General features: G+C 42.3%; 1 protein-coding gene across 2 annotated transcripts in view; it reads right to left on the minus strand.

The window, feature by feature from the left end:
* Positions 1 to 25,111, minus strand: part of CLPTM1L (CLPTM1 like) — an 85,334-nt gene that overhangs the window by 10,908 nt on the left and 49,315 nt on the right. The window contains exons 11-13 of one of the 2 annotated variants that reach the window (XM_067557412.1): positions 23,025 to 23,075; positions 9,340 to 9,422; positions 809 to 843 (exon numbers count right to left, since the gene is read on the minus strand). In XM_067557412.1, coding sequence (XP_067413513.1) covers positions 809 to 843; positions 9,340 to 9,422; positions 23,025 to 23,075 — 169 coding nt within the window. Of the gene's footprint in view, positions 1 to 808; positions 844 to 7,380; positions 7,451 to 9,339; positions 9,423 to 23,024; positions 23,076 to 25,111 lie in introns of those variants that run through there. The other variant, XM_067557414.1, reaches the window with a different exon arrangement.

A 25,111-nucleotide genomic window follows, 5' to 3' on the forward strand; every position in this document is an offset into this window, starting at 1 on the left:
CTCAAACAGCAAGTACTTCATGAAAATTTCAGTTTGAGACATCAGTTTCCCCCTTTCATGTGCACAAGTCTCTAACATCAAGGGTACATCTTTCCTGAAACTGGGAGTGCGCTTCCCAGCTTGGGTAAACAGACATGTACTAACTCTGTTTGAGCTAACACGCTAAAACTAGCAGGGTAGCCAGGAATAGCTGCCCAAGTACAAATCTGCTCAATTCCTCTCGGTACATATAGCTGCCACCTGTGCTATCTCTGGATACACTGCTATTTTTAGCACACTAGCTCAAACACAGCTAATCTGCATCTGCCTACCCTAGCTGGGAGGCACGCTTCGTTCTGCAGTGTGGACATATACTAAAGGGAGGTGCACAAGTGCAAGATTCACATGCCATCATCCTCACTTTGTGGTTTACGCTAATGGACTATGTTCCATTATACCACTATTTTAGAGTCCACTTCCCCCATTTTTGCTCTTCTATTTTACTGCTATCATTTTGGGACAAACAGTCAAATCATGATAACCCCATATTACACTATTACAAAATCTAAGATGTCTAAGTTTGAAATATCACTTGTAAAATTAAAAAATATCCAGGCCAGTATTTTAAAAAAATAGGAACAAACTCAAGCTCTGAAATCCATATTTAGGGACCTAAATAAAAGTGACCTGATTTTTTTTTTTTTTTTGTAAATGCTGAACACGCAACACGACCTACTAAAGTCAGCCTAATTTTAGGCTATTTTCAAAATTCTTGGCCCTAATATAAAAAAGGATAAATATACATAGAGTATGAGAGGAAAATACTTACCATTGACAAAGCTGTTAATCAACCAAGAATACCAGCTAAAAATAAGAGACACAGTATAATTATTTTTCCATTTCCTCCTCCCAACCAGTATACAACACTAAACTGACAACTCTCACAGAATATCATCTTCTAAACAGTGTATTAACATGGAAGAGAATGAAGCTGAGGACTTCAAAACTGCCATCTTTAAAAACAAAAGTGACACTTTCTTCACATCTCACTAACCACTTGAATTTGATAAGATTTCAGAGGGGGGTGATTTACTGTATTTTGAAGTGTTTTATTGTGACATGCATTGCCTCAAGTTTTCCAGCACAAGTAGGGACCAATTAGTCAATAAGTTTTCATGATTTTGAAAAACTCATTGATTCAAATCAGCTTTAAAAGGAATGCTATGTACAATGAAAACTGAACAAAGGACTATAAACAAAGGGTGAAGGTGTAAACATGAAGGAAGGACCAGGAGACACTGTAGGGATTGTCATTAGGTTTCAGATTATACGAAATAACAAATAATAATGAAAACAGAAAGGGTATAGGCTCTTACACTAGAGATACTGGAAACATGGGCAGTAAATAAAATGAGATTTAACTGGGAAAAATGTAAGCCAACAAAAACAGATGTCCAATGGAGTACAAAAAGCTAGAAATAAGTAATGCTACAGGCGATGGAAAGCAAATCAAAATGAGAGTTTGCAGTGTAATATAGCAGTAAAAAAGCCAACGTGAATTTTGAGCTTAATGTAAGAGAACAAAAATTGCTCTATCACACAGTGTCATTATATCGATAACATTACATTTCCCCACTGGCACTATGTTAGCAGAAATATATTTACAGTGAAGTTTTGGCTTTAGTGAGATGATCAATTATTCTGTAGCCACAAAATGATTAATAGAATTTGCAGCAGGCTACAAATTAAGTTTAAGGGATAAACCATTATTAAACTATGGTTAGTTGTTCTGTGGCACTTTGTTGCTGATGCAGTTTTGCTGAATTATGTCTTTTGTAATTTATTGTTCTAGGACACTGCAAACATTGTCATTTTTCAACATTAAATAATGATTTAAATAATCTTCCAATAATTAAGGAGATCCAAAAATTGTTCTCTGAAACCTGCATATTTTCTCTTTATTTTCCTAACTGAGATAGGAGCTCCAGTGTGTAAGGTGCTGTACAAACACATTAAATGAAAGTTACTTACTGTAACTGGAGGTTCTTCGAGATGTGTGGTCCCTATTTGGATTTCAAAGATGCATGAGCACCATGTGCGGGAACTGTTCATAGCGGTGTTTGTTGACCTGCATGTGCGTCATGAATCAGCCACGTGGTGCGTCTGAGGTCTTACGAGGCTGCACTGGTCAATGCCTCTCCAGGTCCCTCTTACCAACAGGCACAGAGCTCGTAGCAAAGGAGAAGGAGGTTGGGATTGGAATCAAATAGGGACCACACATCTCACAGGCCCTCCTGTTACAGTAAGTAATCTCCTTGGAGTGCTGGTCCCTAGGTGGATTCCAAACGTGGGTAGCATAGTGAGCAGTATTCAGCGTGGAAGTGGGAGCGAGGGCTTGACAAAATAGAGAGTCTGCAAGACTGCATAGGCCAACTGCCACTGATGGGGCTATGGCATAGTGAGCGGTGAAAGTGTGGATAAAGGACCACATGGCTGCTTTACAAATGTCTTGCCACAGAACATCCGCGAGAAGGGCAAACGTGGTTGCTTTAGCTCGTGTGGAATGATGCCAGGCAGTGGAAAGACTTGAGAAAGGAGTAACACTCCTCGGTGAGATAAGAGATCCACTTGAAGAGATGTTAAGAGGAAAGGGCACGGCCGCTGCAACATTCTGTAAGGACGACAAAAGCTTGGGTGAGGTATGAAAGTTACGTGTGCACTGGAGATAGAAAGCCAATGTGTGATGAACTTCAAGGGAATGCAGAGTGCATTCTCTTTGTGAGGTGTGTGGTTTTGGATAGAAGGTTGGGAGGTGAATGGATTGGTTGAGATGAAATGGAGAGATTACCTTAGGTAGGAATTTGGGATGGAGTCATAAGAACACCTTGTCCTCATGGAAGACCATGAAAGGCGAGTCTAACCCAGCGGGCGGATGTGATTGCTACCAAGAAGGCTGGTAGAGGTGGGTAAGGGAGCAACTAACCAGTGGTTTGATGGGTAGCTTGGTGAGTGTTGAGGACGAGGTTTAGATTCCAGAGAGACCCGGGGGGGGGGGGGGGGGAAGGGGGGAATTGACAGGAAGGTGTTGAGACCACGAAGGAATCGATGGGAAGAGTTGAGGAGCCCATGGAGGAAATGGGTTGAGGTAGGGTGGTTAAAGATGGAGAACCCATTCACTGTTGGGATGAAGGCACTAAGCACCGCTAGGTGGACCAGCTCAAGGACTCAGCAAGACCTGACTGTCAAAGGTGGAGAAGGTAGTCAAGGATAGTGGGGATAGAAACTGGGCTGATGGGGTGACGGTGATGGGTCTTCCACACTGTGATGTGTTTTCCCTTTGCCTGATAACATGCTCTAGTGGATGAGCACATGGTAGGTGAAAGGACATTGCATACTGGTGTTGAGCACGTTTTGTCTACTCGTGAGCCCTATCCAAATACTAGGCCATGAGGAGAAGCGGTTCTGGGTTGGGGTGTCAGAGCCGGCTGTGTTGCTGCGTGAGATCTGGAAGAGGAGGGAGAATTGGTGGGTAGAGAGAGAGAAAGGAGATCAGTGAACCAGTAATGGCGAGGCCAGAAGGGAACGATAAGAATGAGGACAGCATGGTCTTGTTGTATTTTGCGGAGGATCTGTGGAAGGAGTACCGGATATCAGGTGACCCAGGGAGGAGAAGCGTGTCCCCCTGAGAGCCTCATCTAAGAGTGTCCCTTGAGTAGAGAAGGGGGAGTTTGCTGTTGGTAGGAGCCCTAAAGAGATCCCACCACGGTGTGCTCCACTTGTGGAAGATGGACCAGAGAGTGGGGTCGTGGAGCTCCCACTTGTGGTTTTTGTGGAAGGTGCAACTTCGAGTGTCCACAACGGTATTCTTGGTGCCCAGAAGATGGACTATGTGAAGCAATATGTCATTCCACAGATGAATGGCTTCCACGCAAAGGGTTGGGGACCAGGCTCCACCCTGTTTGTTTATATGGATGACAGCCGCCACGTCGGGATCGGAGGAAGGGTAGGAACACCTGACAAACAAGGCGGACTATTCGTAATTCCAGGATGTTGATGTGCATCCTGGCCTCTCTGGGGGACCACAGTCCTTGGGCAGTGTGGCCCTCCAAATGAATGTTCCAGTCTATAAGTGAAGAATCTATAGTGAGGGTGGTACTGGGCATGGGAGAAATGAAGGAGGTGCCGGCCATGACCATGGCCAGCTTGCAGCACCATGCGAGAGAAGTCAAGACTGAGGCAGGGAGAAGTACCTTTTTGTGGAGATCTACTTGGGGGTCACAGACGGTACACAGCTGGAGATATTGTATGTGCAGACATGCATTCGGGGTGACTGAGGTGCAGGCAATCATGTGGCCCAGGAGGGTGAGGCAGTCTCAGATGTGTGTGAGACCAGTGGTGGAGTTGTGCAATGAGGGAAATGAGGGCTTTGAAATGGTCTGACAGCAGAAAGGCTCATGCAGCAAGGGAGTTTAGCCAAGTTATGAAAATGAGATCGTGGGTAGGTACCAAGGTCGACTTGTCCTCATTGATGCAGAATCCCAGGCTTGCAAAGAGTGTTCATAGGGTGTGGATGGTGGTCAGGAGACATTTCCAGGATGACGCGACAAGTAGCCAGTTGTCCAGATACAAGAACAATGAGTGGCTGAGACATCTCATGTAGGCTGTCACTACTGCAAAGACCTTTGTGAAGATGCATGCAGCTGTGGTTATTCCGAATGACAGAATTTGGAACTGATAGTGTAAGAGGCCTACCGTAAAGCAAAGGAATTTGTGATGGGCAGATGTATGCCCACGTGAAAATAGGCGTCTTTCATATTGAGAGCAGAGAACCAGGCTCCAATGGGAAGACAGGGGACAATCTGGGGAACGATGACCATGAGGAAATGGAACTTGAGAATGAAGTGGTTTAGAGCCTGGATGTCTAAAATGGGGTGTAGGCTGCCCCCTTTCTTCAGTATGAGAAAAAACCATGGCCATGATATTGACGTGGAATGCATTCTACTGCGCCCTTCCAGAGGAAGGCATCTGCTTCCTCTTGGAGGAGATTGCGTTATGATGGGTTTTCCGTTGCCCCACAGGGTGGGTGACAAAGGGGAAACGAAAGAAACAATTTGAATTACCCCTGGTGTCTGATATCCAACACCAAGTGATCGGTAGCAATCTTGCTTCAGTTGAAGGCAAATTGAGCAAGACAGCCCCCGAAGATAACTGGAGGGATTGTATGAGAAGGGGAGGGTAGTTTGCAGGTGTCAAGGGAGGAGTCAAAATGGGTGTTTGGATGAGTGTTGCAGGAAAGAAGAAGCGGATGAAGTAGTGGCAGCAGGGTATCATGGCCGTTGATCCTGCTGGTGTAGAGGATAAGGTTGGTAGGCAGGGCACAAGAGGCGCAAAGAGAACCAGTACTGGCAGCAAGTTGGGGCTGGTTTGTAAAGGCCCAAGGACCGCAGAGTGGTACGAGAGTCCTTAAGCAAGTGTAGACTCCCGTCAGTTTTATCACTAACAAGTATTCGGTTATCAAAAGGGAGGTCCCCCTCAAGTGTGCTCTGGACCTCTTTTGGGAACCCTGACGTCTGTAACCAAGAGTCCTTGCATAGTACAACCCCCAAGACCAATGATGCTGTGTCCACCATGTCTATCACGGCATGGAGGGTGACTTTGATCATGGCCTGTTTATCCTCTAGAAGAAAGGCCTGAAACTCTGCCAGTTTGATATATATTCAAAAGTTGTATTTCATCAGTATAGCCTGGTAACTAGCTATGCAGAATTGCAGGCCCACCAAGACGTAGGCCAATCGGTAAAGTTTCTTGGCCGCTCAATCTGGAGAGGTGGACTTGAAATGCTGTTGTCTAGCACACTCTGTTGACACCTGTACCATTAATGAATTTGGTGGTGGGTGTATAAACAAACTCTGTATGCTTTGCAGGGACAATGTATCTGCGTTCTGCCCATTTAGGTGTAGGTGCTTATGATGCAGAGGTACACCAGACTGCCCAACCTGTTTGAAAATGTGCATTGTGTGTGGGAAGAGCAGTGCGTAAGGGTCCCGTCAGCTGTAGGATGTCCAGGTCCTCCACCAGTAGGCTAAGGACCCTCGTCATGCATTGGAACAGGTCTTGGTATTGACCATGGTCGTGTGGGAGGCTATGTCTACATTGATGGAGGCAAAGTCACCGCCATCAGATCGACTTATCTGGATCGACTGAGCGGTCAGTGAAGACCCGTTCAGTCAATCCTGAAGTCGACGTTATTAATCCACCCCCACAAGTGGTGCAGTGTAGTGAAGATGGCGTGCAGAAGAGAAGCACAGCAGTCGATGGGAGTTACGCAAGTTCATTGCATACTTTGTGTAACTCCCGTCGACTGCCGCCGAATCGCAGAGGTAAGTGTAGACCAAGCCAGAGAGAAAAGGACACTGGTAAGTGCCTCATCCAGGGAGGAAGATGCTCCCATGGGGATTGATGGTTCCATGAGCTCCAATCGTGGGGGATCTCAGGGTTCCTCATAAATCAAGGAAGGATCTGTATAAACTGGAGAAGGGCAGTGATGAGGCCGTGGCAATGCCCCGCAGCCACATTATAAGTCCCAATGGTGCCAGTAGGCCCAAGCATACAGATCTGACGGAGCCAATGGACCACGATGGTACCAGACCATGCATCGCTGTTCCAGACTGTAGGATCATACCGGTGAAAAGGCGGAATCCTGTTCCAAAGAGCACTGTGAGTTGGAAGGTTGGTCCGGAAACGGTGCTGCCATTGGGACAGCTGGAGCCAGTGCAGAACAGCTCTGCAAAGATGTGCTCACGTGGTGCTCCGATGGTGCAAAAAGGCAGTGGCTTAACGGGAGCAGTTTATCTGCCAGTGATGGAGGTCATATGGTTCCTGGTGATCTGGAATGCAGCGAGGAACTGGCATACAGAAGAAGCAGCTCAGCCATAAGTGTCAGCGTGGCACCAGGTGTGGGATTCACAACAGTCCCAGTGGAGTGAATGGAGTTGGGGGTGGAGGCAGCAGTTCCACAACAGAAGATGAAGATGACACTGGTTGGTCTCAATGGTGTTTAGACTTGTGCTCTGTCTGAGATTTTTTGAGGGGAGGAGCGGCCGAGTCCTCACGTGACTTCTTACCTCCAACCTAATGTGGCGTGCAGAGGCAATTATGAGTTTTGAGGAGGTCCCTCTCAGGTAGCCACTCTTGTACTCATGCGTGTGCTTCTTATGAGCACGGTGCTGCTTTGATGGCACTACTAATACCACTGGTGGTACCGGAGCCAAAGACGCTACTCTGGATGGAACCAGCAAAGCATTCATCGGTAGTGAGGCCAAACGCTCCAGTGGATCCGATGACATGCCATCTGAGTGCACACTCAGGTGCATTGCTTCCTCCATGAGATGTTTGCAGAGTTGGAGCTCCCAAGCCTCAAGACTCCACAGTGGGAAGGAGTGACAGACAGAACAGCAGGCTACGACGAGGGCTTCATTCAAATAATAAAGATAACACGGACATCTAAAACAACACGCACGGAGAAGGAGTGCCGACCCGACGCACGCCTTTTAAAACTGGTTTGCCGTGCCCCTGAGGTGGTGGGATGCCCCGCACAGGGCAAATGAATAATTACTACTAAATGCCTAACTGCTAACTACTAAAATGGCGCTTAACTGTATAAAAAGCCATATACAATAACGCTAAGAAGGCTACTTATATGGTAGATAGGAAGAGGAGGTCTGACTGGCCACGTGGCAGCAAGAGGGAATTGGAGAGGCGTCAACCTGTGCAGCCTCATAAGATCTTGGATGCAGTAAACACTGCTACGAACAGTTCTGGCCCCGGCACATGGAATGCATGTGCACCCGTTTGGAATCCACATAGGGACCAGCACTCGAAGAAGAATAGAAAGTCCCACACTCTAGGAAGCTTACAATCTAAATAGAAGAGACAGAGAAGGACATTTTATTCCCAACTTTACAGGTAGAGAACTGAGGCAGAGATTAAGTGATTTGCTCAAGGTCACAGAAGCAGACTATGACAAAAGACTGAGATCAGGTCTTCTGAGTCCCAGTCCCGTGCCTTAAAATTACAAAACTCTCTCTCCTCTTTGGTGCATTCTACATTGTAGTTACATCACTGCAGATGTCTCTAATCTGTGTAGTTACAACATAGGGTTTACACTGGTGCAACTTAATCTGATGAAATTACTCTATTGTATTAGAGTAAGATTCACTTGACATTGGTTCAGTATGTCTCTGTGTTAGGATTTTCTCCATTAAGACGCTGTTACAGCTGTGCAAATTCTCATGTATACAGGACTTACTATTCAAATATGGAAATGAAGTTGGTTCTTTAGAAGATTTATTTTTAACATCCAGTCAACTATGAGTGAATATAATTCACAAGTTTTTCCAATTAATCAGTTACTAACATTTCTATAAACTGTAATGGGTTGAGGTTGGCAATTTAAGCTTGAGCACTCAGAACATGAGGCACGAGGAAGATCTTCTGAATTATTTTTAAATGGTTCTGTGATGATTTAATTGGAAAGCAAACTGATTGAACTACTTGCAGTCTCCATTTCTGGTACCCACCTCAATATTTTCCTTATTAAAAACATGGATTTAATGCTTGTGAAAAATATAATGAAAGCAGTAGAGACAGAAGTCCTTTATCTACAGAAAAGGAACTCCACAGAGCATAATAGCAAGCTTCCCCAGACCACCAAGATCACATCTCAATTCTCAAAATTTAATCCAACAAAATATAGGGAACAGCCAGCCTCTGGAGATGCAGGCAGTTCAGTCTCCAGGCCCATTCAATACTTGACCTGTCCATTGAGGTGACTATCGGTGCTTGTAAGCTAGTGGGAAAACTCAATAGAAATAAAAATGCAGTAATAAGTAGGGCGTGGGGGGGAAACAGAATGAGTTGGCAAAAGCAAACATAGCAAAAAGTTTCTCCAAACAGGGATTAATCCATATAAGCGTGGACCCTTATCTTCCCACCAACTCTCCTTGTCTCTCCAGCAGCTCTTCTCATGGCTCTTCCCATGAGTAAGGAATGAAGTAAAAGTTAACTTCTTGTGTGCTAAGAATGAGGTAATACTCTTGCACCCAATATCACAGACCCATAACAAAGAAGATGGCTGTAACGTGAATATCTCTGAGAATAAGGCTAAGACTATCAACAGCCAGTGATCAGCCAGTAATTTCCAATCACTTGACTGATCAAATAGGCCTTAGAGCAAAAGACTTCTGTAACCCCATTATCTCATATCAGTTAACACCAAGAAAGGATAATTAAAAAATTTAAAGGGGTGATTAAATTTTAATCTCCGTGTAAAATATTTTATAACAATTTATAGTATCCTACCTTTTATATTTCACATTCAGAAGCGAGTAAGCTGCACCTCCAATACACAGGGGATAGAGTAAATAGGACAAATATTTCATAGCCTAATGATAAAAAGAAGACAGCTTTTCTCAGTTAAGAGTTAGTATATCAGTTTACATTTAAGAGAGATTTTTCATGGGAGTTAGTTGAACCCACAATATCTGCAGGCTCTTTATTTGAATGCAAAAAAATAAGATACCTATATTTCTTGAATTCTAAAGATCTACATCACAGTTGATTCCCACTCGAGTACGTTCCCATTGCAAAACAAGGTATGAACTCCTTCAGCTCTTAGGTTCAGACAAATAGGCACCTGGGGGGTGGGTGGGAGGCAGTGCGATGAGGGGGAGACAGAATGAGGAAGACAAGAGAGTCCCTGGCTAGCCCCTTGCTCAGTGTCTCTGGTGCCATCTCAATGTACCTGTCAAGCCAGTAAGTGAAAACCTCCCAACATATTCCATATTCCAGTAAAAAAAGCAGAAATTCCACCATCCTCAGGGTTTGAAAGGATGGGAGTATGGGGCAATCGACTGAGATGTACATCTTCAGAAAGTTACTTACTTACAAGTCTGCTTCTCAAGAAGCAACAGTTTCACCAGATCCTACTTTTAGATTGTGTTCCTAATGCAAGATAGATAGGAATTCTCCTAACTCGAAAGGTTTTTGGCTCTTTGCTTTTCCAGTATTTCATGTATAGATCAATTGCCAATGCCTTAGCATCCTCTAGAACTTAAGTTCCTTGATTAGCAGGAATAAAACTTTCCCAACAATGTATTTTTTGCCATATATGAAGATTTCAGTTAAGCTTTTAGTCTCAATACTATAATTCGATTGGACACCTATTTATTATTTCCCCTCTGGAAGTTGGAAGGTTAAAATTGGTAATTACATATTTTTAACCTACCAAATTTGAAGAGAAAGGTAGCTGGTAAAAAGGAATCTAATTTAATATCTTCAAAGCAGCAGAAATACAGATAAATACTTTTACTTTCTGTAAAGAAATACCATCTTAATTGGATTCCTAATCTTAGATTAAAATGCTTGAATGAAGTCTCAATTCTTTCACATTATAAAGGAACAAAAGTTCTCTAAAACAGTTTCAGACATCCAAGAGAACTGATGGTGACTTTGCAAAATATATCATCAAAAAAGGAGGTAAATAGTGAGAAGAAGAGGACAATGCAGTTTCCACGACAAGCAAGACAAATGACAGAATACAGTCCTTTGCATTAGCATTAAGTTGAGATGCCAGACCACACATGCACAAGATGTTTCAGAACACATTCATACAGTCCCAGTAATCAAATATAAAGCTCCAGTTTAAGAATGCAAAAACATCTGCCCATCTCTTTTGGGAGACGATTACCTTTAGATTAAGGTGGTGACCTCCATCCAGAAATCAAAGACATGTCTACTCAATCTGGGAGTGAGTCTCCCAGCCCAGGCTGAGAGACTTACGCGGACAGTGCTTGTGCTAGTGTGCTGAAAATAGCCATATAGATGTTGATTTGAGCACGGGGCTGGGTTGCAGCTTGAGTTCTCAAACCTGGGGCAGTGGGTTGAGAGCCTGAGCTGGTCTAAACCCCACTTGTCGAACACTCCTATTTTTAGAGCATTAGCATGAGCCCACCAGGATATGTCTGTGGACCTAGGCTGGGTGGCTTGCTCCCAGATGCAATGTAGAGTCCTATGCAAGGTTTGTCAAATAAAACATTGGTTCCAAGGATAAAACAACTCTGCTAACATACTGGGAAAAGAGTTCAGAGGAAAAAATATTGACGATTTTCCCTACATAACAAGAAACAAAATTTGCAGAGGAGTACAAGCATCTGTCTGTATTATTACATGAATGACCTGGCAACGTTAAACAGATTTAGCAAGTCTTCTTGCATATACTAGTGTGTTTTTTCTTTGGAAATGAGGATGCTAAAAAACTGCAGAACCAAGGTCTTAGCTCATCTTAAATTCTGACAGCAAGCAAGTCCCAAAGGCTTGTTCAGAAAAGGGTATGTGACTCAAACTAATTCACAGATTAGATTCATGCAGAAGACAAGAATGGACCTTATCTTCTAGTGTGATCTCCAGGATAACACAAACCAAAGGACTTCCCTAAATTAATTTCTGTTCGAACTAGACCACATGTTTTAGAGAACCATCCAATCTCAATTTAAAAATTGCCAGTAATGGAGAATCCACCACCACCCCCTTGGTAAATTGTTCCGGTGGTTAATTTCCCTCCTGTTAAAAATGTGTGTCTTATTTTCAGTCTGAATTAGGATTGATCAAGACTACAATGAAGGTCAGTTACACTCTCTAGCCATTTCCTTCTACACACAGTTGAGAAAGGTAATATGCTGAATGACTGCAACTGTCAGACTCTCTAGCATTATAATAGACAACTCGGAAGACCTGGGAATAAATTTCAAAAGTTCTAGAGACTCAGCCACAGTTAATCTATCTGATGAATCCACACATCCATTATGATGCCTCATATCCAAGTCTACTGAAATGGAGTCTAAATGTTGAGAAGGCAAGGTTCATAAGACAAACAATGTACTGTTTCCAGCAGTCAGAAAAGAATCCTGAAAGGAAGCTGGGTTCAGTATATGGGTAGCTATTATAGGACTTGCTGGAGCCCTAAGCCTGGGTAGAAGTATGACTCAAAGTAGGCTATGAACCTAAGTAGACCTTGGTAGACTAACAGAACTAGGTATCAGCTAACCAAGTAAGCACAATCCTGAGAGGATGGTACAGAAACACAGAGACCTCTCGTAGGATAAGGAGGAATGATAGTTCAAACAAAATATCCTCATCCATTATCCTATCAGGTACAAGGTATAAAGATGGTCCTCTCCTTGGATTATTACCTTATTGTGGTTGAGAAGCTTGTGTTTCCCAATGACTCTAAGAACTATGTCATCCAGAGTCTTATACTCTTGGTAGGGTCATCCTTGGCGAACAGTTCTGAGGTGAGGTTCCAGACAAAGCATGGTCCAAACTTCTCAAGACCCCAACAAGTGTATTCGAAGACTAAGCTGCTTCACAGCCGAAGAGGACTGACTAGGGCTGCAGCAGGACAGAGACTTCTGGTTGTCTCTGACTTCCCTGTCACTGGGTCCAGTCTCGTTCCTGCCAAGTTTTGCAAGGTTGCTGCCTGCACACCAGTTCCCCCACGTTAAAAGACTTCATGCATAGACTTCTGCCAAGGATGTTAACATCGCCCACTAACAAAGTCCTGCAACAATGTATGAGTGGTGGCGTAAACAAGAGCAGTGATATCTTGGAGTCCCTAGTCACAAATATGCATGAAGAAAGCAGCTGTTTGTTGGTTGTCTTGGGCTTGAACTTGTGAAAGAGAAGTGCATTTGACCATTTCAGGATCCCCCTCTGCTCACCCTGAATAGGGAAGGGGCTAGAAAAGGTGCCATAAGCATAGGCTGTCTCAAACTCTCCCTCTCCTCCCAAGCTGGATAGCCATGTCCAGCAGGATCACTCTATCTACGGTCAGCACATAAGCAAAGTAGTGAATTTCGCCACTTGGAATGTTCATACTTTTATGGAGTCGCCAAACAGTGACTGTTCTGAAAGAATTGCCATAATAGCTAGAGAACTTTCAAGATATGATATTGATATTGTTCCCCTAAATGTGATCCATCGGGCAGATGAAGGCCAACTGAAAGAAGATGGAGGTGGCTATACTCTCTTTTGGAAAGAAAAGCCATCTGAAGAGAGGTGTAGTAATTGGGTTGGTTTTGCCATCAACAATAAGATGGATATTAACAAATGTCTCAGGACTCTCTGTCTTAAACTTAGTAACAACCAGCATGCCATGGTCATCACTGCATATGCTCCCACACTTGACGATGACGAGAACAACAAGGAGCAGTTCTACTGTGCTACTGATGCAGGTCTTACTGCCACAGCCAAGGAAGACAAACTTATCCTCATGGGTGACTTCACTGCAAGAGTTGGGTGACATATCAAAACCTGGAGAGGTCCCATTGAGAAAGAAGGGATAGGGAAAGTTAACTCTAAAGGCATTCTTCTCTTCCACAAACGTGTGGAGCGTGATTTGCTTATCACAAATATCATCTTTAGAAAGAGGGACAAATGTAAGATCACTTGGAAACACCCACGTTCTGAACACTGACATCTTCTTGACTATGCCATCGTCAGAGTCCATGATAGTACTGATGTCCATATTACATGAGCCATGTGAGGTACAGATCACTGTTGGACAGACCATGATTTCGTCAAATCAGTCATGAACATGTGGGCTTGCACCACAACACCATAAACCACCAAAAAGAATGCGTAAGAGATTTAACATTAAGGAACTTCAAAATCATGCTAGTTTGAATCTTCAGCAATGCCTCATTGAGAGGATCTCTGACATACCTGACAACATCAATGACATCCAAACACATTGGGAAAAGTTCAAGACCACGAGGCATATGCTGAAGTGATTGGATATTCCACTCAACATCATCAGGATTGGTTTGATGAGAACAATGAGGAAATACTAGTACTTATTCATCAGAAAAGAAGGGCATTTTGCACTTGGCAAAACAAACCCTCTAACCAGCAAAGTGAGAGACATATCATTGGCTTAAAGCTGTAGTTCAAAGGAGGCTGCATGAGATCAAGAATCAATGGTGGCAAGCAAAGGCCATGGAGATCCAGAGTTTCACTGATCAACATGACATGAGCAGTTTTTTTCAAGCAGTGAAAGCCATCTATGGGCCACGTTCAAACGGCATAACCCCTCTGTGATCCCAGGACAGCTCCACTCTTCTTAAGGACAATGCACCATTTCAAGACTCTGTTGAACCATGAATCTGAAGTCTAAACTGCCATCATCAAGTCTATTCCTCAGCATCCAGTAACCTCTGGCTAACCCATCTTCTGAAGAAGTTGGTGTGCCATCACTCAGATTAGAAACAACAATGTACCAGGCCCAAATGGCATCCAAGTGGAGGTCTTCAAAGCTGTTGGAATATCACTTGCGCAAAAACTTCAACTTCTTGTTAGTATTTGGGTTATTGAGGAAATTACACTCAACCTAAAGAATGCCAATACTGTGGCCATTTTTAAGGAAGGAGACAAGTCAATGTGCGGGAATTATCAAAGTACTGCCCTCGTCTCCATTGCCAGGAAGATCCTCGCTTATATCCTTTTAAACCGTCTCCTCCCTCTCACCAAAGATGTCCTTCCGGAACCCCAATGTGGTTTCAGACCGTCTCGAGGCACCACCAACATGATTTTTGTTGAATGACAGATCCAAGAGACGTGTAGAGAACACCACCAGCAATTGTTTATGGGATTTATTGACCTGACTAAGACCTTTGATTCCATCAATCATGAACCGTTATGCGAGGTGCTTTCTAGGCTTGTTTGTCCACTGAAGTTTATTCATGTTCTCAGGCTACTTCATGATGGAATGACTGCCACTGTCCTCTGTAATAGGTTGGAGATGAACCTGTTTATCATCCATACCGGTGTTAAAGCAGGACTGTGTTATTGCCCCAATCCTTTTTTCCATCTATCTTGCTGTAATCTTGATTCTTACTTGTGACCACCTTTCTTCTGGAATTGGGATTGAGTATCGCATTGATGGCCAGATCTTAAATCCGCAGCATCTTCATTCTAAAACTAAGGTCTCCAGGACTGTTATCAATATTCAGTATGCTGATGACTGTACTATCCTCGCACACACTGAAGCTGAATCCACCCTAGATCTTTTCTCAGGAGCCTATCATAGCCTGGGACTTTCCCTCAACATTGGGAAAACTAAGGTGACTCCACCAGCCTGCCCCAGCACAAGTTGCTCCCCTTCTCCCACAATTTGCCATTGATGACTGGAAAACTGAACATTTCCCTTAACTCAGTAGCTACCTCTTCCAGCCAGCCAATCTTGATGTGGAGATTGAACATAGGATCCATTGTGCCAGCATATCTTTTGGAAAATTGCTCCATCATGTCTTTATTGACAGAGATCTGAGGATGGAAACTAAGATCCCGTGGTCTACACTCTTCTTTAGGGGTGTGAGACATGGGTGACATACCACAGCCATCTTAAGCATCTGGAGTGGTACCAACAGCGCTGCCTTAGGAAAATTCTCATATCAAATAGAAAGACCATTGCACGAATGCCAGCATTCTCTCTGCAACTAACATCACCAGTGTTGATTATGAAACATCAACTTCACTGGACTGGTCATTGTGTGTGGATGGCTGACACTCGTCTTCCGAAGCAAGTCCTCTTTTCCCAACTTAGCCATGGTAAGAGGAACGGTGGGGGACTGAGAAAATGCTCCAAGCACAGATATACCTGAAAGTATCTCTTAAGAAGAGAGGCCTTCACCCTATGAATTGGGAAGAGCTGGCTGGCAACAAACTGCAATGGCATCACATCATACATCAAGCTTCAGCCCATTTTGAAGAGAATCACCTTGCTCAAGAGACTGAGAAATGGCAGAGGAGGATGGAAAGTGTACAGCACCCCAGCCTGCAGCCGTGCTCTCTCCAAGCAACCACCTGTCAGATGTGGAAAACAAATTGGACTCCTCAGCCATCTTAAGTCTCATCAGTGACTTTTCCGCCTGACAGACATCATCCTTGTATCGAGGATAGCCAACACACATACGGTAACTAATACCATCTGGAATGTAATCAATGTATAAAAAGAAAAGTAATGGGAGAAAGAGGGTATCTTTGTATTGGCCTGGGGAAAATATTATGTTGCTTGAGCTGATACCTTGTCACTGGCACATCTGTGTTAATGTACTGGTAACCAGTGAACCGGGGCACTGTTACTGTGCTTTGACAACAATAAACCTGGCTGAGCCTTCACCACTGAACCGAACTTATGCTCTCTCTTTATAATTTACATCAAGGTTTGCCGAGTCAACAATCTATGATGATTCAAGAACATGGGAGGATTCAGGAACAGTAACATTAGCAGCACCAACGACAACTGCACCTGTGTTTTCCCCTCTGTGGTCCCTCAAAGGCACCCACTTAAGGTTTTAGGTTCACAGTTGTCACTTCTCTTAAGTGGAGATCTGCATCCCTCCTCCTCCTGACTTGGGTTTTTAAGTCTCAACAGCCCCATTATACACAGTGATATCCCCAGCAAGCCAGTCTACCTAATGGCCAGCCTCTGTGCATTGCTCTCTCCCCAATGGCCATGACACTGTTTTTACCAATGATCACACAGCTCCTTCTCAGCAGACTACATTTATTTTAAGAACAAAAAAGTATACGAAGGAAACATTGTTAAAAGTCCTGACATGCTTACTCTATATACCAGGACTCACTCATCATTCTTATGGGGTCTTAGTTAGACAGAGTCTTCCAAACTTTGAGCAAGGATTGGGGTCCCCTCCTACAACCAAAAATCCTGTTTATTGAATCAAAAGGAGGACAGCCTTCCCAAACTCAGTCTTGATATACCAAAAGCCCTATTTCCTAGTTCTTTGGAAAACCCAGTCTGAACCAGTATATATAAAGCACCCTAGAGTTTCATACTTCTCTGGAGCTATTTACAATCCTCAGGGACTATAGTAATCATTCCCTACTGTTTTTAATTCCCGGAGGCGCAGTTGTAACCCTCCCTACATGGAATTGCAAACAAAATAAAACATTCATCAACTTAATACAATATGGTTCCCAAAGACACTGCATGTGGTTGCAATATCTGACACAGGAGCTTCAAAAAGGGTTAGAGTTCACCTAATATCCTCCTCAGAGTACCTGTGAAGAATAATCATGCAGAGGACATTAAGTAGTATCAGTTAAACTCTGTAAGGTGACTTTTTGTAGAGTTTTTTTTTTTTTAAACCAAAAGTGTCATTAACACCAAAGAAACTCCTTCTCTTAGAGAAAGAATTGTAACACCAAGTGCACCAATTCATCTCCTGCGCAGATGCTAGGAAGAAAATCAAAAATATCTAGAACTTGTCCAGGATGCAAGAAGTGTGTGTTCCTGAGCTAGAAGCAAGATAGTAGATCTAAACTCTGCACTACATACTGGAAAGAAATGATCTGGACAACTATCTTCAATGGAACACTTGAAATAGAGAAATATGCCAACCAGAAAAAAATCTCTGGGACAAACTTTGGCCAAAGTAAGTTAGAGAATGAGGTAATCTCACAGAACACAGGTATCTGGCTCCTGAAAGAGAGCCTAAGAAATACTGTTTCAGGAGCTTGGGTGCACCGAAAGTCAAGTCATAAGCTTAAATATAAATCATCAAAGTTATAACCTGGCGGAAAATCTCATACTTCCCTAGGATGTCAAAAAGAAAGAAATGACATCAAGCTGGCACACCTGTCAGTAAGCAAATACAAGCAATAACTGAGTTCAGCCAGTTAAGTCATACCAGACAACCAACCCAAAATATTCGTTTCCATTTCCAATATAATGTTTTAGAAAACCTCAGTCTCACTAGTGTGCAAATTCTACACAGGAATTCATGCAATTCACTTGTCTCAGGAGTCCACATTGTCTGAAGTCCATTGCTGAGGCACAGAACACTTTGAATAGGGAAGTTACTTACAGTAACTGGAATTTGAGATGTGCTGTCCATATGCACATTCCACTTTTGGTGCATATGTGCCTCATGCATGCAAGACCAGAAACTTTTGGTCAGAATAACTGTACAGTGTGCATTCTCCCTGGCCAGCAGTATTTCTATCGTGTACATGCACCCTGATGTTCCTTGTACTCCCCCACAAGAGCATATAAGGACAGAATGCAACAACCTCTACCAGTTCCCTCTCAGCTGTGGAATCTGAGACAAAAGACTCTTAAGACAGAGGGCATGGAGGATAGGTTATGGAATGTGCTTCCAGATAACATCTTGAAGCACTCCACTTTACTGTATTGTATAGGTAAACTTCTTCCCATTCTCTTTTGGAAAATTGTCCATTGCCCTAATGATGACTCCCAAGCAGCAGACCATGACACTGTAGATAGGAACATGGAGTCTAGAAGAGACTAGAGTACACCCTTGCCTAAGACAGTACCAAACCGGGATGCCTCTTCTAAGTGACTAGTGCTTTGTAAATGTGTGGACAGAACCCCAGATGGCCACCTTACAAATGTCCAAGACAGAGACATTCAGGGAAGTTATTGAGGCTGCTTGAGCTGTAGCAGAATGAGCCTTTAACTCAGTAGGCAGATCTCTTTTTGCTATGTCACAACAAGAACTCATACAGTCCGAAATCCATTTTGACAAGTATTGGGAAGATACGGCTTTCACTCTCTTAGCTAAAGCTACAAAGAGCCTTGGGTGAAGATTTAAAGGGCTTTTTTCTTTTTTTCTCAAGAGGCAGCTAAGAGGAACTGATGGCAGTTGGCACACACTGCCCTTACATGCCCTTGCTGGAGAACAGAGCAGCTTCAGGGTGCATACACACCGTACAGATACTGCTGGTCAAAATATTCCAGTCTCAAGCGCGTGCAGTGCATGCATATTAGAAGTGGAATGTGTGTATGGAGAATCATAGATGCATAGAATCTAAGATCAGAAGGGACCAATCCGATCATCTAGTCTGACTTCCTGCACAATGCAGGCCACAGAACCTCCTGTAATAAACCTAACCTATGACTGAATTATTAAAGTCCTCAAACCATGGTTTAAAGACTAAGGTACAAAGAATCCACCAGCAAGTGAGCCGTGCCTCATGTTACAGAAGAAGGCGAAAAATCCCCAGAGGTCTCACCAGCGCCTAGTATAGAGGTACTAACACCTCCCTCTCTCCACTGGAAATACCTCGTCTGATGCATCCTACGACCGCATTAGCTTTTTTCACAGCCACATCACAATAGCGGCTCATAGTCATCATGTGATCAACCAATACATCCAGGTCCTTCTCCTCTTCTGTCACTTCCAACTGATGTGTCCACAGCCTATAGCAAAAATTCTTGTTATTGGTCCCTAAATGCATGATCTTGCACTTTCCATTATTAAATTTCATCCTACTTCTATTACTCCAGTTTACAAGGTCATCCAGATCTTCCTGTATGATATCCCAAACCTTCTGTGTATTGGCAATACCTCCCAACATTGTCTCATCTGCAAACTTTATTAACACATTCCCACTTTTTTTTTTTTTTGCCAAGTAATAAAAAGTAATAAAAAGGTTAAATAAGATTGGTCCCAAGACCGATCCCTGAGGAACTCCACTAGTACCCTCTCTCCAGCCTGACAGTTCAGTATGACTTGTTGTAATCTCCCCTTTAACCACTTCTTTATCCACCTTTCAATTTTCATATTAATCCAAGGAACTAATAATTTCCCTTGCGGAACCATATCAAATGACTTTCTGAAATCTAGGTAAATTAGATCCACTGCTTTCCCTTTGTCTAAAAAATATGTTATCTTCTCAAAAAAGGGAGATCAGGTTGGTCTGGCACAATCTACCTTTTGTAAAGCCATGTTGTATTTTATCTCAATTACCATTAACCTCAATGTCCTTAATTACTTTCTCTTTCAAAAATTTTTCCAAGACCTAGCATATTACTGAGGTCAAACTAACAGACCTGTAGTTACGTGGATCACTTTTTTTCCCCTTTCTTAAAAATAGAGACTATGTAAGTAATTCTTCAGTAATACGGTATAGCCCAAGTTTACAGATTCATTAAAAATCCTTGCTAACGGGATTGCAATTTCATGTGTTCCTTTAATATTCTTGGATGGAGATTATCCGGCCTCCCCAATTTAGTCCCATTAAGCGGTTCGAGCTTGGCTTCTACCTCGGTAATTTCTACCTCCATATCTTCATTCCCATTAGCCACCCTACCACCATCCCCAAGATCATCATTAGCGTCATTAAAAACGGAGGCAAAGTATTTGTTTAGATATTTGGCCAGGCCTAGATTATCTTTAACCTCCATCCATCCTTAGTGTTTAGCAATCCCACTTCTTTCTTGGTTTTCTTCCTATTTATATGGCTATAGAACCTTTTGCTATTGGTTTTAATTCTCTTTGCAAGGTCCAACTCTACACTGGGTTTTGGCCTCTCTCACTTTATCTCTACATCTTCTGACATCCAAGCGGTAGCTTTCCTTGCTGATCCCTCCCATCTTCCACTCCTTGTAAGCTTTCTGCTTTCTCTTAATCACCTGTCAGAGATGCTTACTCATCCAGCTTGGTCTACAACTCTCGCCTATGAATTTTTTCCCCTTCCTTGGGATGCAGGTTTCAGATAATTCCTGCAACTTTGACTTGAAGTAATTCCAAGCCTCCTCCAACTTTAGATCCATGAGTTCTTCAGTCCAGTCCATTTCCCCAACTAATTCCCTTAATTTTTTTAAAGTCACAGATCTATTTTTATTTATCCTTCCATTTAGTTTGAATGGAATTAGCTCATGGTCGCTCAAACCCAGGTTGTCCCCTACAACCAGTTCTTCTATGAGGTCCTCACTACTCACCAATACCAAATCTAAAATGGCACCCCTTCTTGTTGGTTCAGTAACTATTTGGTGACGGAATCCATCAGCTATCACACGTAGAAAAATCTAGGCCCTATTATTACTACTAGCACTTGTCCTCCAATCTATATCTGGGAAGGTAAAGTCTCCGATGATCACAGTTCCCAGTAATATATACCTACTAAAAGCCTTAAAGAGGTCTCTATCCATGTCGAAATCATATCTCAATAGTCTGTAGCACACCTCAAGCACTGTCCCAGGTGAAATTCTAGTAGTTTTCTTCCCCAATGTTATTTTTACCCGGACAGACTCTGTCTTATCAGTTTCATCACTTCCAAATTTCTTTGCGGTCTACCTCATCATTGATATACAATGCTATTCCATCACCATTTATATCTGTCTTTTCTAAACAGCACATCATTCAATACTTGTACACCAGTCGTGACTACTATTCCAGCATGTTTCTGTTATCCCTGTAATATCTGGTTTCACTTCCTCTACCAGTAGCTTTAGTTCCTCCTTTTTGTTATACAGGCTCCTCACATTGGTATACAAACATCTTAATTTTTGCTGTTTGGCTTCGTTCACAAATCACTCAAAGGAGATGTAGGTTCTGATGCTTCCAAGGGACCTTACAGTATGATGTGATTTAAAAACACAGAGACTTGGTCTTCATTACCGATGAAGGCCCAGAAAACATTTGCAGTCAGTCATGGTCTAACATGTGTACTTGCATAGAAACCAGTGTATTCTTTGTTCAAATTAATGACAACCCTGATTAGTTCAAAAATAATTGGTTTGTTTTAGTGTAAGAATTAAGGACAGCTAAACTTTTTACCTGCATATCTTAAATAAAATTGAAGATGAGATATTCACATATCCAGACAAATTTATTTCCAATGCTAGAATGGCTGGGAACCCAGGTCTCTGACTCCCAGTCCTCTTATTCAAAGAGCAAGACCATGCTACTCATACAAAAACATACCATGCGGCTTTGGTCAGAGGTGAAATCACACTTCTAGGTAACAGAGGCTAATTCTGTTTTATTGTGTTTCATCCTCTTTCATTTGAGAGGAGGGAAAAGATGGAGTAGTCTGCACTGGAAACAAGTGTCAGTAACTGGCACCAGTAGGTCCAAAATTGCTAGCAATATGGTAGGTAAAAGTAGAACTGAAGGCTTTGGCACTGAAGTGAGATTTGTAGGTCTCAACATTAATACACTTACAGCACCTCAGCATTGGAGACTGAAGTCTTTGTCTACTTCATAGTCAATGAGCTCTTTGGCAGAGATTGAGAACCAAAGGAAGTAACTGAAGTCCAAGGCACCTTTGTAGTCTTCAGCACCAGATCACTCTCAAAATATCTCAAGTTACCAAACAGTTTCTGTTTTTCCTACCGTATTAGAGTCTCCTAAAAAAGTTCAGAGGGAAAGTGCCTGGGTCAGCTTTTGAAGCCCTGAAGAAGAACATTTATGGATTGACAAAGGCCAGTGGGGACCATGCCTGGTGCCCAACTCAGCAGCTGAGAGCTCCTCAGATTTCATCCTTTTGGACTGCCTTAACAAAAAGGTCTGATGCATGAGCTACCAGTCCTAAGGAGGTAAACCAGGGCAAACTTCAGCTGTCCAGAGGATGTGTTTCCCCAAACAAAAAGGCAACGAGTGTGCAGACTGGAAAAATCCCCATGCACAGAGCATGCCACTTAAATAATTTCTTCAGGTTTCCCAAAGCAAAGTTCAGTGACATGCTGAAGCAACTTAAAATTCAAAACTACAGTGAACTCTTAAGACCACCTACACCAATGCTATTTCAAAACTGTATACCAAAAAAACAGGTTTTTGTAGAAAAAGGGACATTAAATTTTTTATCACTGATAACCTTCAAATCAAGAAATACATTAGTTCAGCCACAAGTTATTGGGATAGATGCAGGAACTACTGGGTGAAAGTCTATGGCCTGTATCGTGCAAGAGATCAGACTAGGAGTTATGGCCCCTACTAGCCTAAAAAATAAATGATTCCATGGACATTGAAAACAATAATTGTATTGGTTTGTCTGCTTTTGTAAGGAAGACAAAATCTAATATCTGATCTGATTATCCACACTTATCTTTTTGCTGTCCAACGGAAGACCGAAAGTTCTCCAATAAGCAGACTGCAGCAAGTCCCACTACATATTTGATTAAATAACCACTATGTCAACAATATTACAGGATTGTGTCTTACCTGGGTATCATATTCCTCAGTTCTCTTTTCAGATTCATTGTATGCACCAAACTGCATTAGATTTAATAGAGAGACGTAATCATAATTGGTTTACACACACAAAACAGAAGAAGGAAAAAAATATAATACTTTGCTTATTAGGAAAAAAATCAGAATAGCATAAAATTCAAATGTAATTCTAGTGATATTAGGCCTAATTGCAATCTAAAACAAGGAAGATTACAATTAGCAATGGGATTTTTGAAGTTGAAAAAAAAGGTGCACTATCCCAAGGTGAGGAGTTTGCCCTGGAATTTCTCTGCTAAATACTACATGAACCATGACAGGACAACTCATTCTTCAATACCATTCTTGACAGAAGGAGGCTACAATGGTTCAAGGGACAGCATCTGTCAAGTCCATGGGTATACTGCAGCTAGCTAAAGTTTCACTGAGTAAAGCTAAGCTCGTAAAGAAAGACTTACTCATTTTATTTATACAATATAAAACAAATCTACATATATTTAAAAAAAGCATATAGTATTCAGAGCTCCAACCCTCACTCTCTTCAACATGATGCAGACAGAAAATTGAGCTCTTCAGCCACTGACTGTACAACAGTCTATACAGAAACTGATTAAGTGTAGTTTTGTTTTCATTTAAAGACCTAAATATCCAGGAGGTTTGGCATAAAGGTCCTTAAAGCAGCATCACACCCTGGTCTTAGTTTTTTATCCCAAATGATTGGGCAATAAAGTATCAGTTATAAGTTAAACACCTCCACTCCCTCCCAACCACCTTCACTTAACATGTGAGCTCACATATATTGGAGACCCATGAGTAATGTGCCCCAGAAACGCAAGGAAAGCCCAGCGTTAACATTCCTGATATTGTTAACATAGAACATCAGCAAAAAAAAAAGTTTTGATAAAATACACTTTTAAGGTCTTTCATAAAGAAAGAACAGCAAGACCACATTGTAAAACATCCTTTACTGGTCAAATTCAACACATTCAACATAGTTTGTGAAACCAACATGGTTTTCTCCCAGACAATGGCCTTATCCTGCAGAACATATCCACTGCTAGCTCCATGGCAAGCAAGACTGGCTTGCTAGTGAAAGAATTGTGAAAAACTTGGATTTTTAAAATAAAACCCCACATCCAGGGATTTTTCAAATTTCTTCCACTCCCGCCATCCTTTAATTGACTTTGTCACCCTCAAATATTTAAGTTAATAAAACATTTGAAAGTTTTTGGATACCAGAAACATCAGTCTCTTATTTCAATCTGTGAATGAAAACTATTTTAAAAATTTAAGTGAAGAGATAAAATGGCTACCTACCCTGTCCAGTAGATGATGTTTTTTGAGATGTGGGTGCAGATGTGTATTTCACTCAGGTATGCATGAGCCCGATGCACCAAAGCCAGAGAACTTCACTTAGCATTTCCTGTTGGGGCAGCTCTTGCTTCCTCTGGCCCTTGTATCCCCTCTTATGGGTATTAGGGCAGTGCTGTCCAAACCGCCTCAGTTCTTTCACACAAAAGACTAAGACTGTAAAATCCAACGCAGAGGGAACAAAGGGCGGGTCATGGAATACACATCTGCACCCACATCTCAGTTACAGTACAGGTAAGTAACCATTTTTCTTTTTTTTTTAACAAATAGTAAATACGCTGAAATGTACAGGACAAAGAGGGATTAGTGAGTTACAGATTGTTGTTACAACTCATAGATCCAGTGTCTTTATTAAGATTTTGATTTTTAGTATCTAGCAAAATTATGAATTTAAGCTCCCAACAATCTGTAACCCATTAGCCCCTCTTTTTGTCCTAGGACTACAGGGATGTTAATGGGCCACTTCATCTTGAACTGTTGTTTAGAATATGCACTAACTACTTATGCTAAACTATCTGTTCGACCTTATATTTAGCTGTGACACTCTGTGTACCTTTCCCAGACCTGAGGAAGAGTGCTGTGTAGCTCAAAGGCTTTTCTCTCTCACCAACAGAAGTTGATCCAATAAAAGACTCACCAGACTTGTCTGACTCAGTGTTAATTAATGGGAGGAAATTTTTGTGATGTTTCAGATATAAAGAGAGCTATAC

Source organism: Emydura macquarii, unplaced genomic scaffold (assembly GCF_026122565.2).
Source record: "Emydura macquarii macquarii isolate MOO-44397 ecotype Brisbane River unplaced genomic scaffold, CSIRO-AGI_Emac_v2 contig_1827, whole genome shotgun sequence".
Taxonomy (NCBI): Eukaryota; Metazoa; Chordata; order Testudines; family Chelidae; genus Emydura; species Emydura macquarii.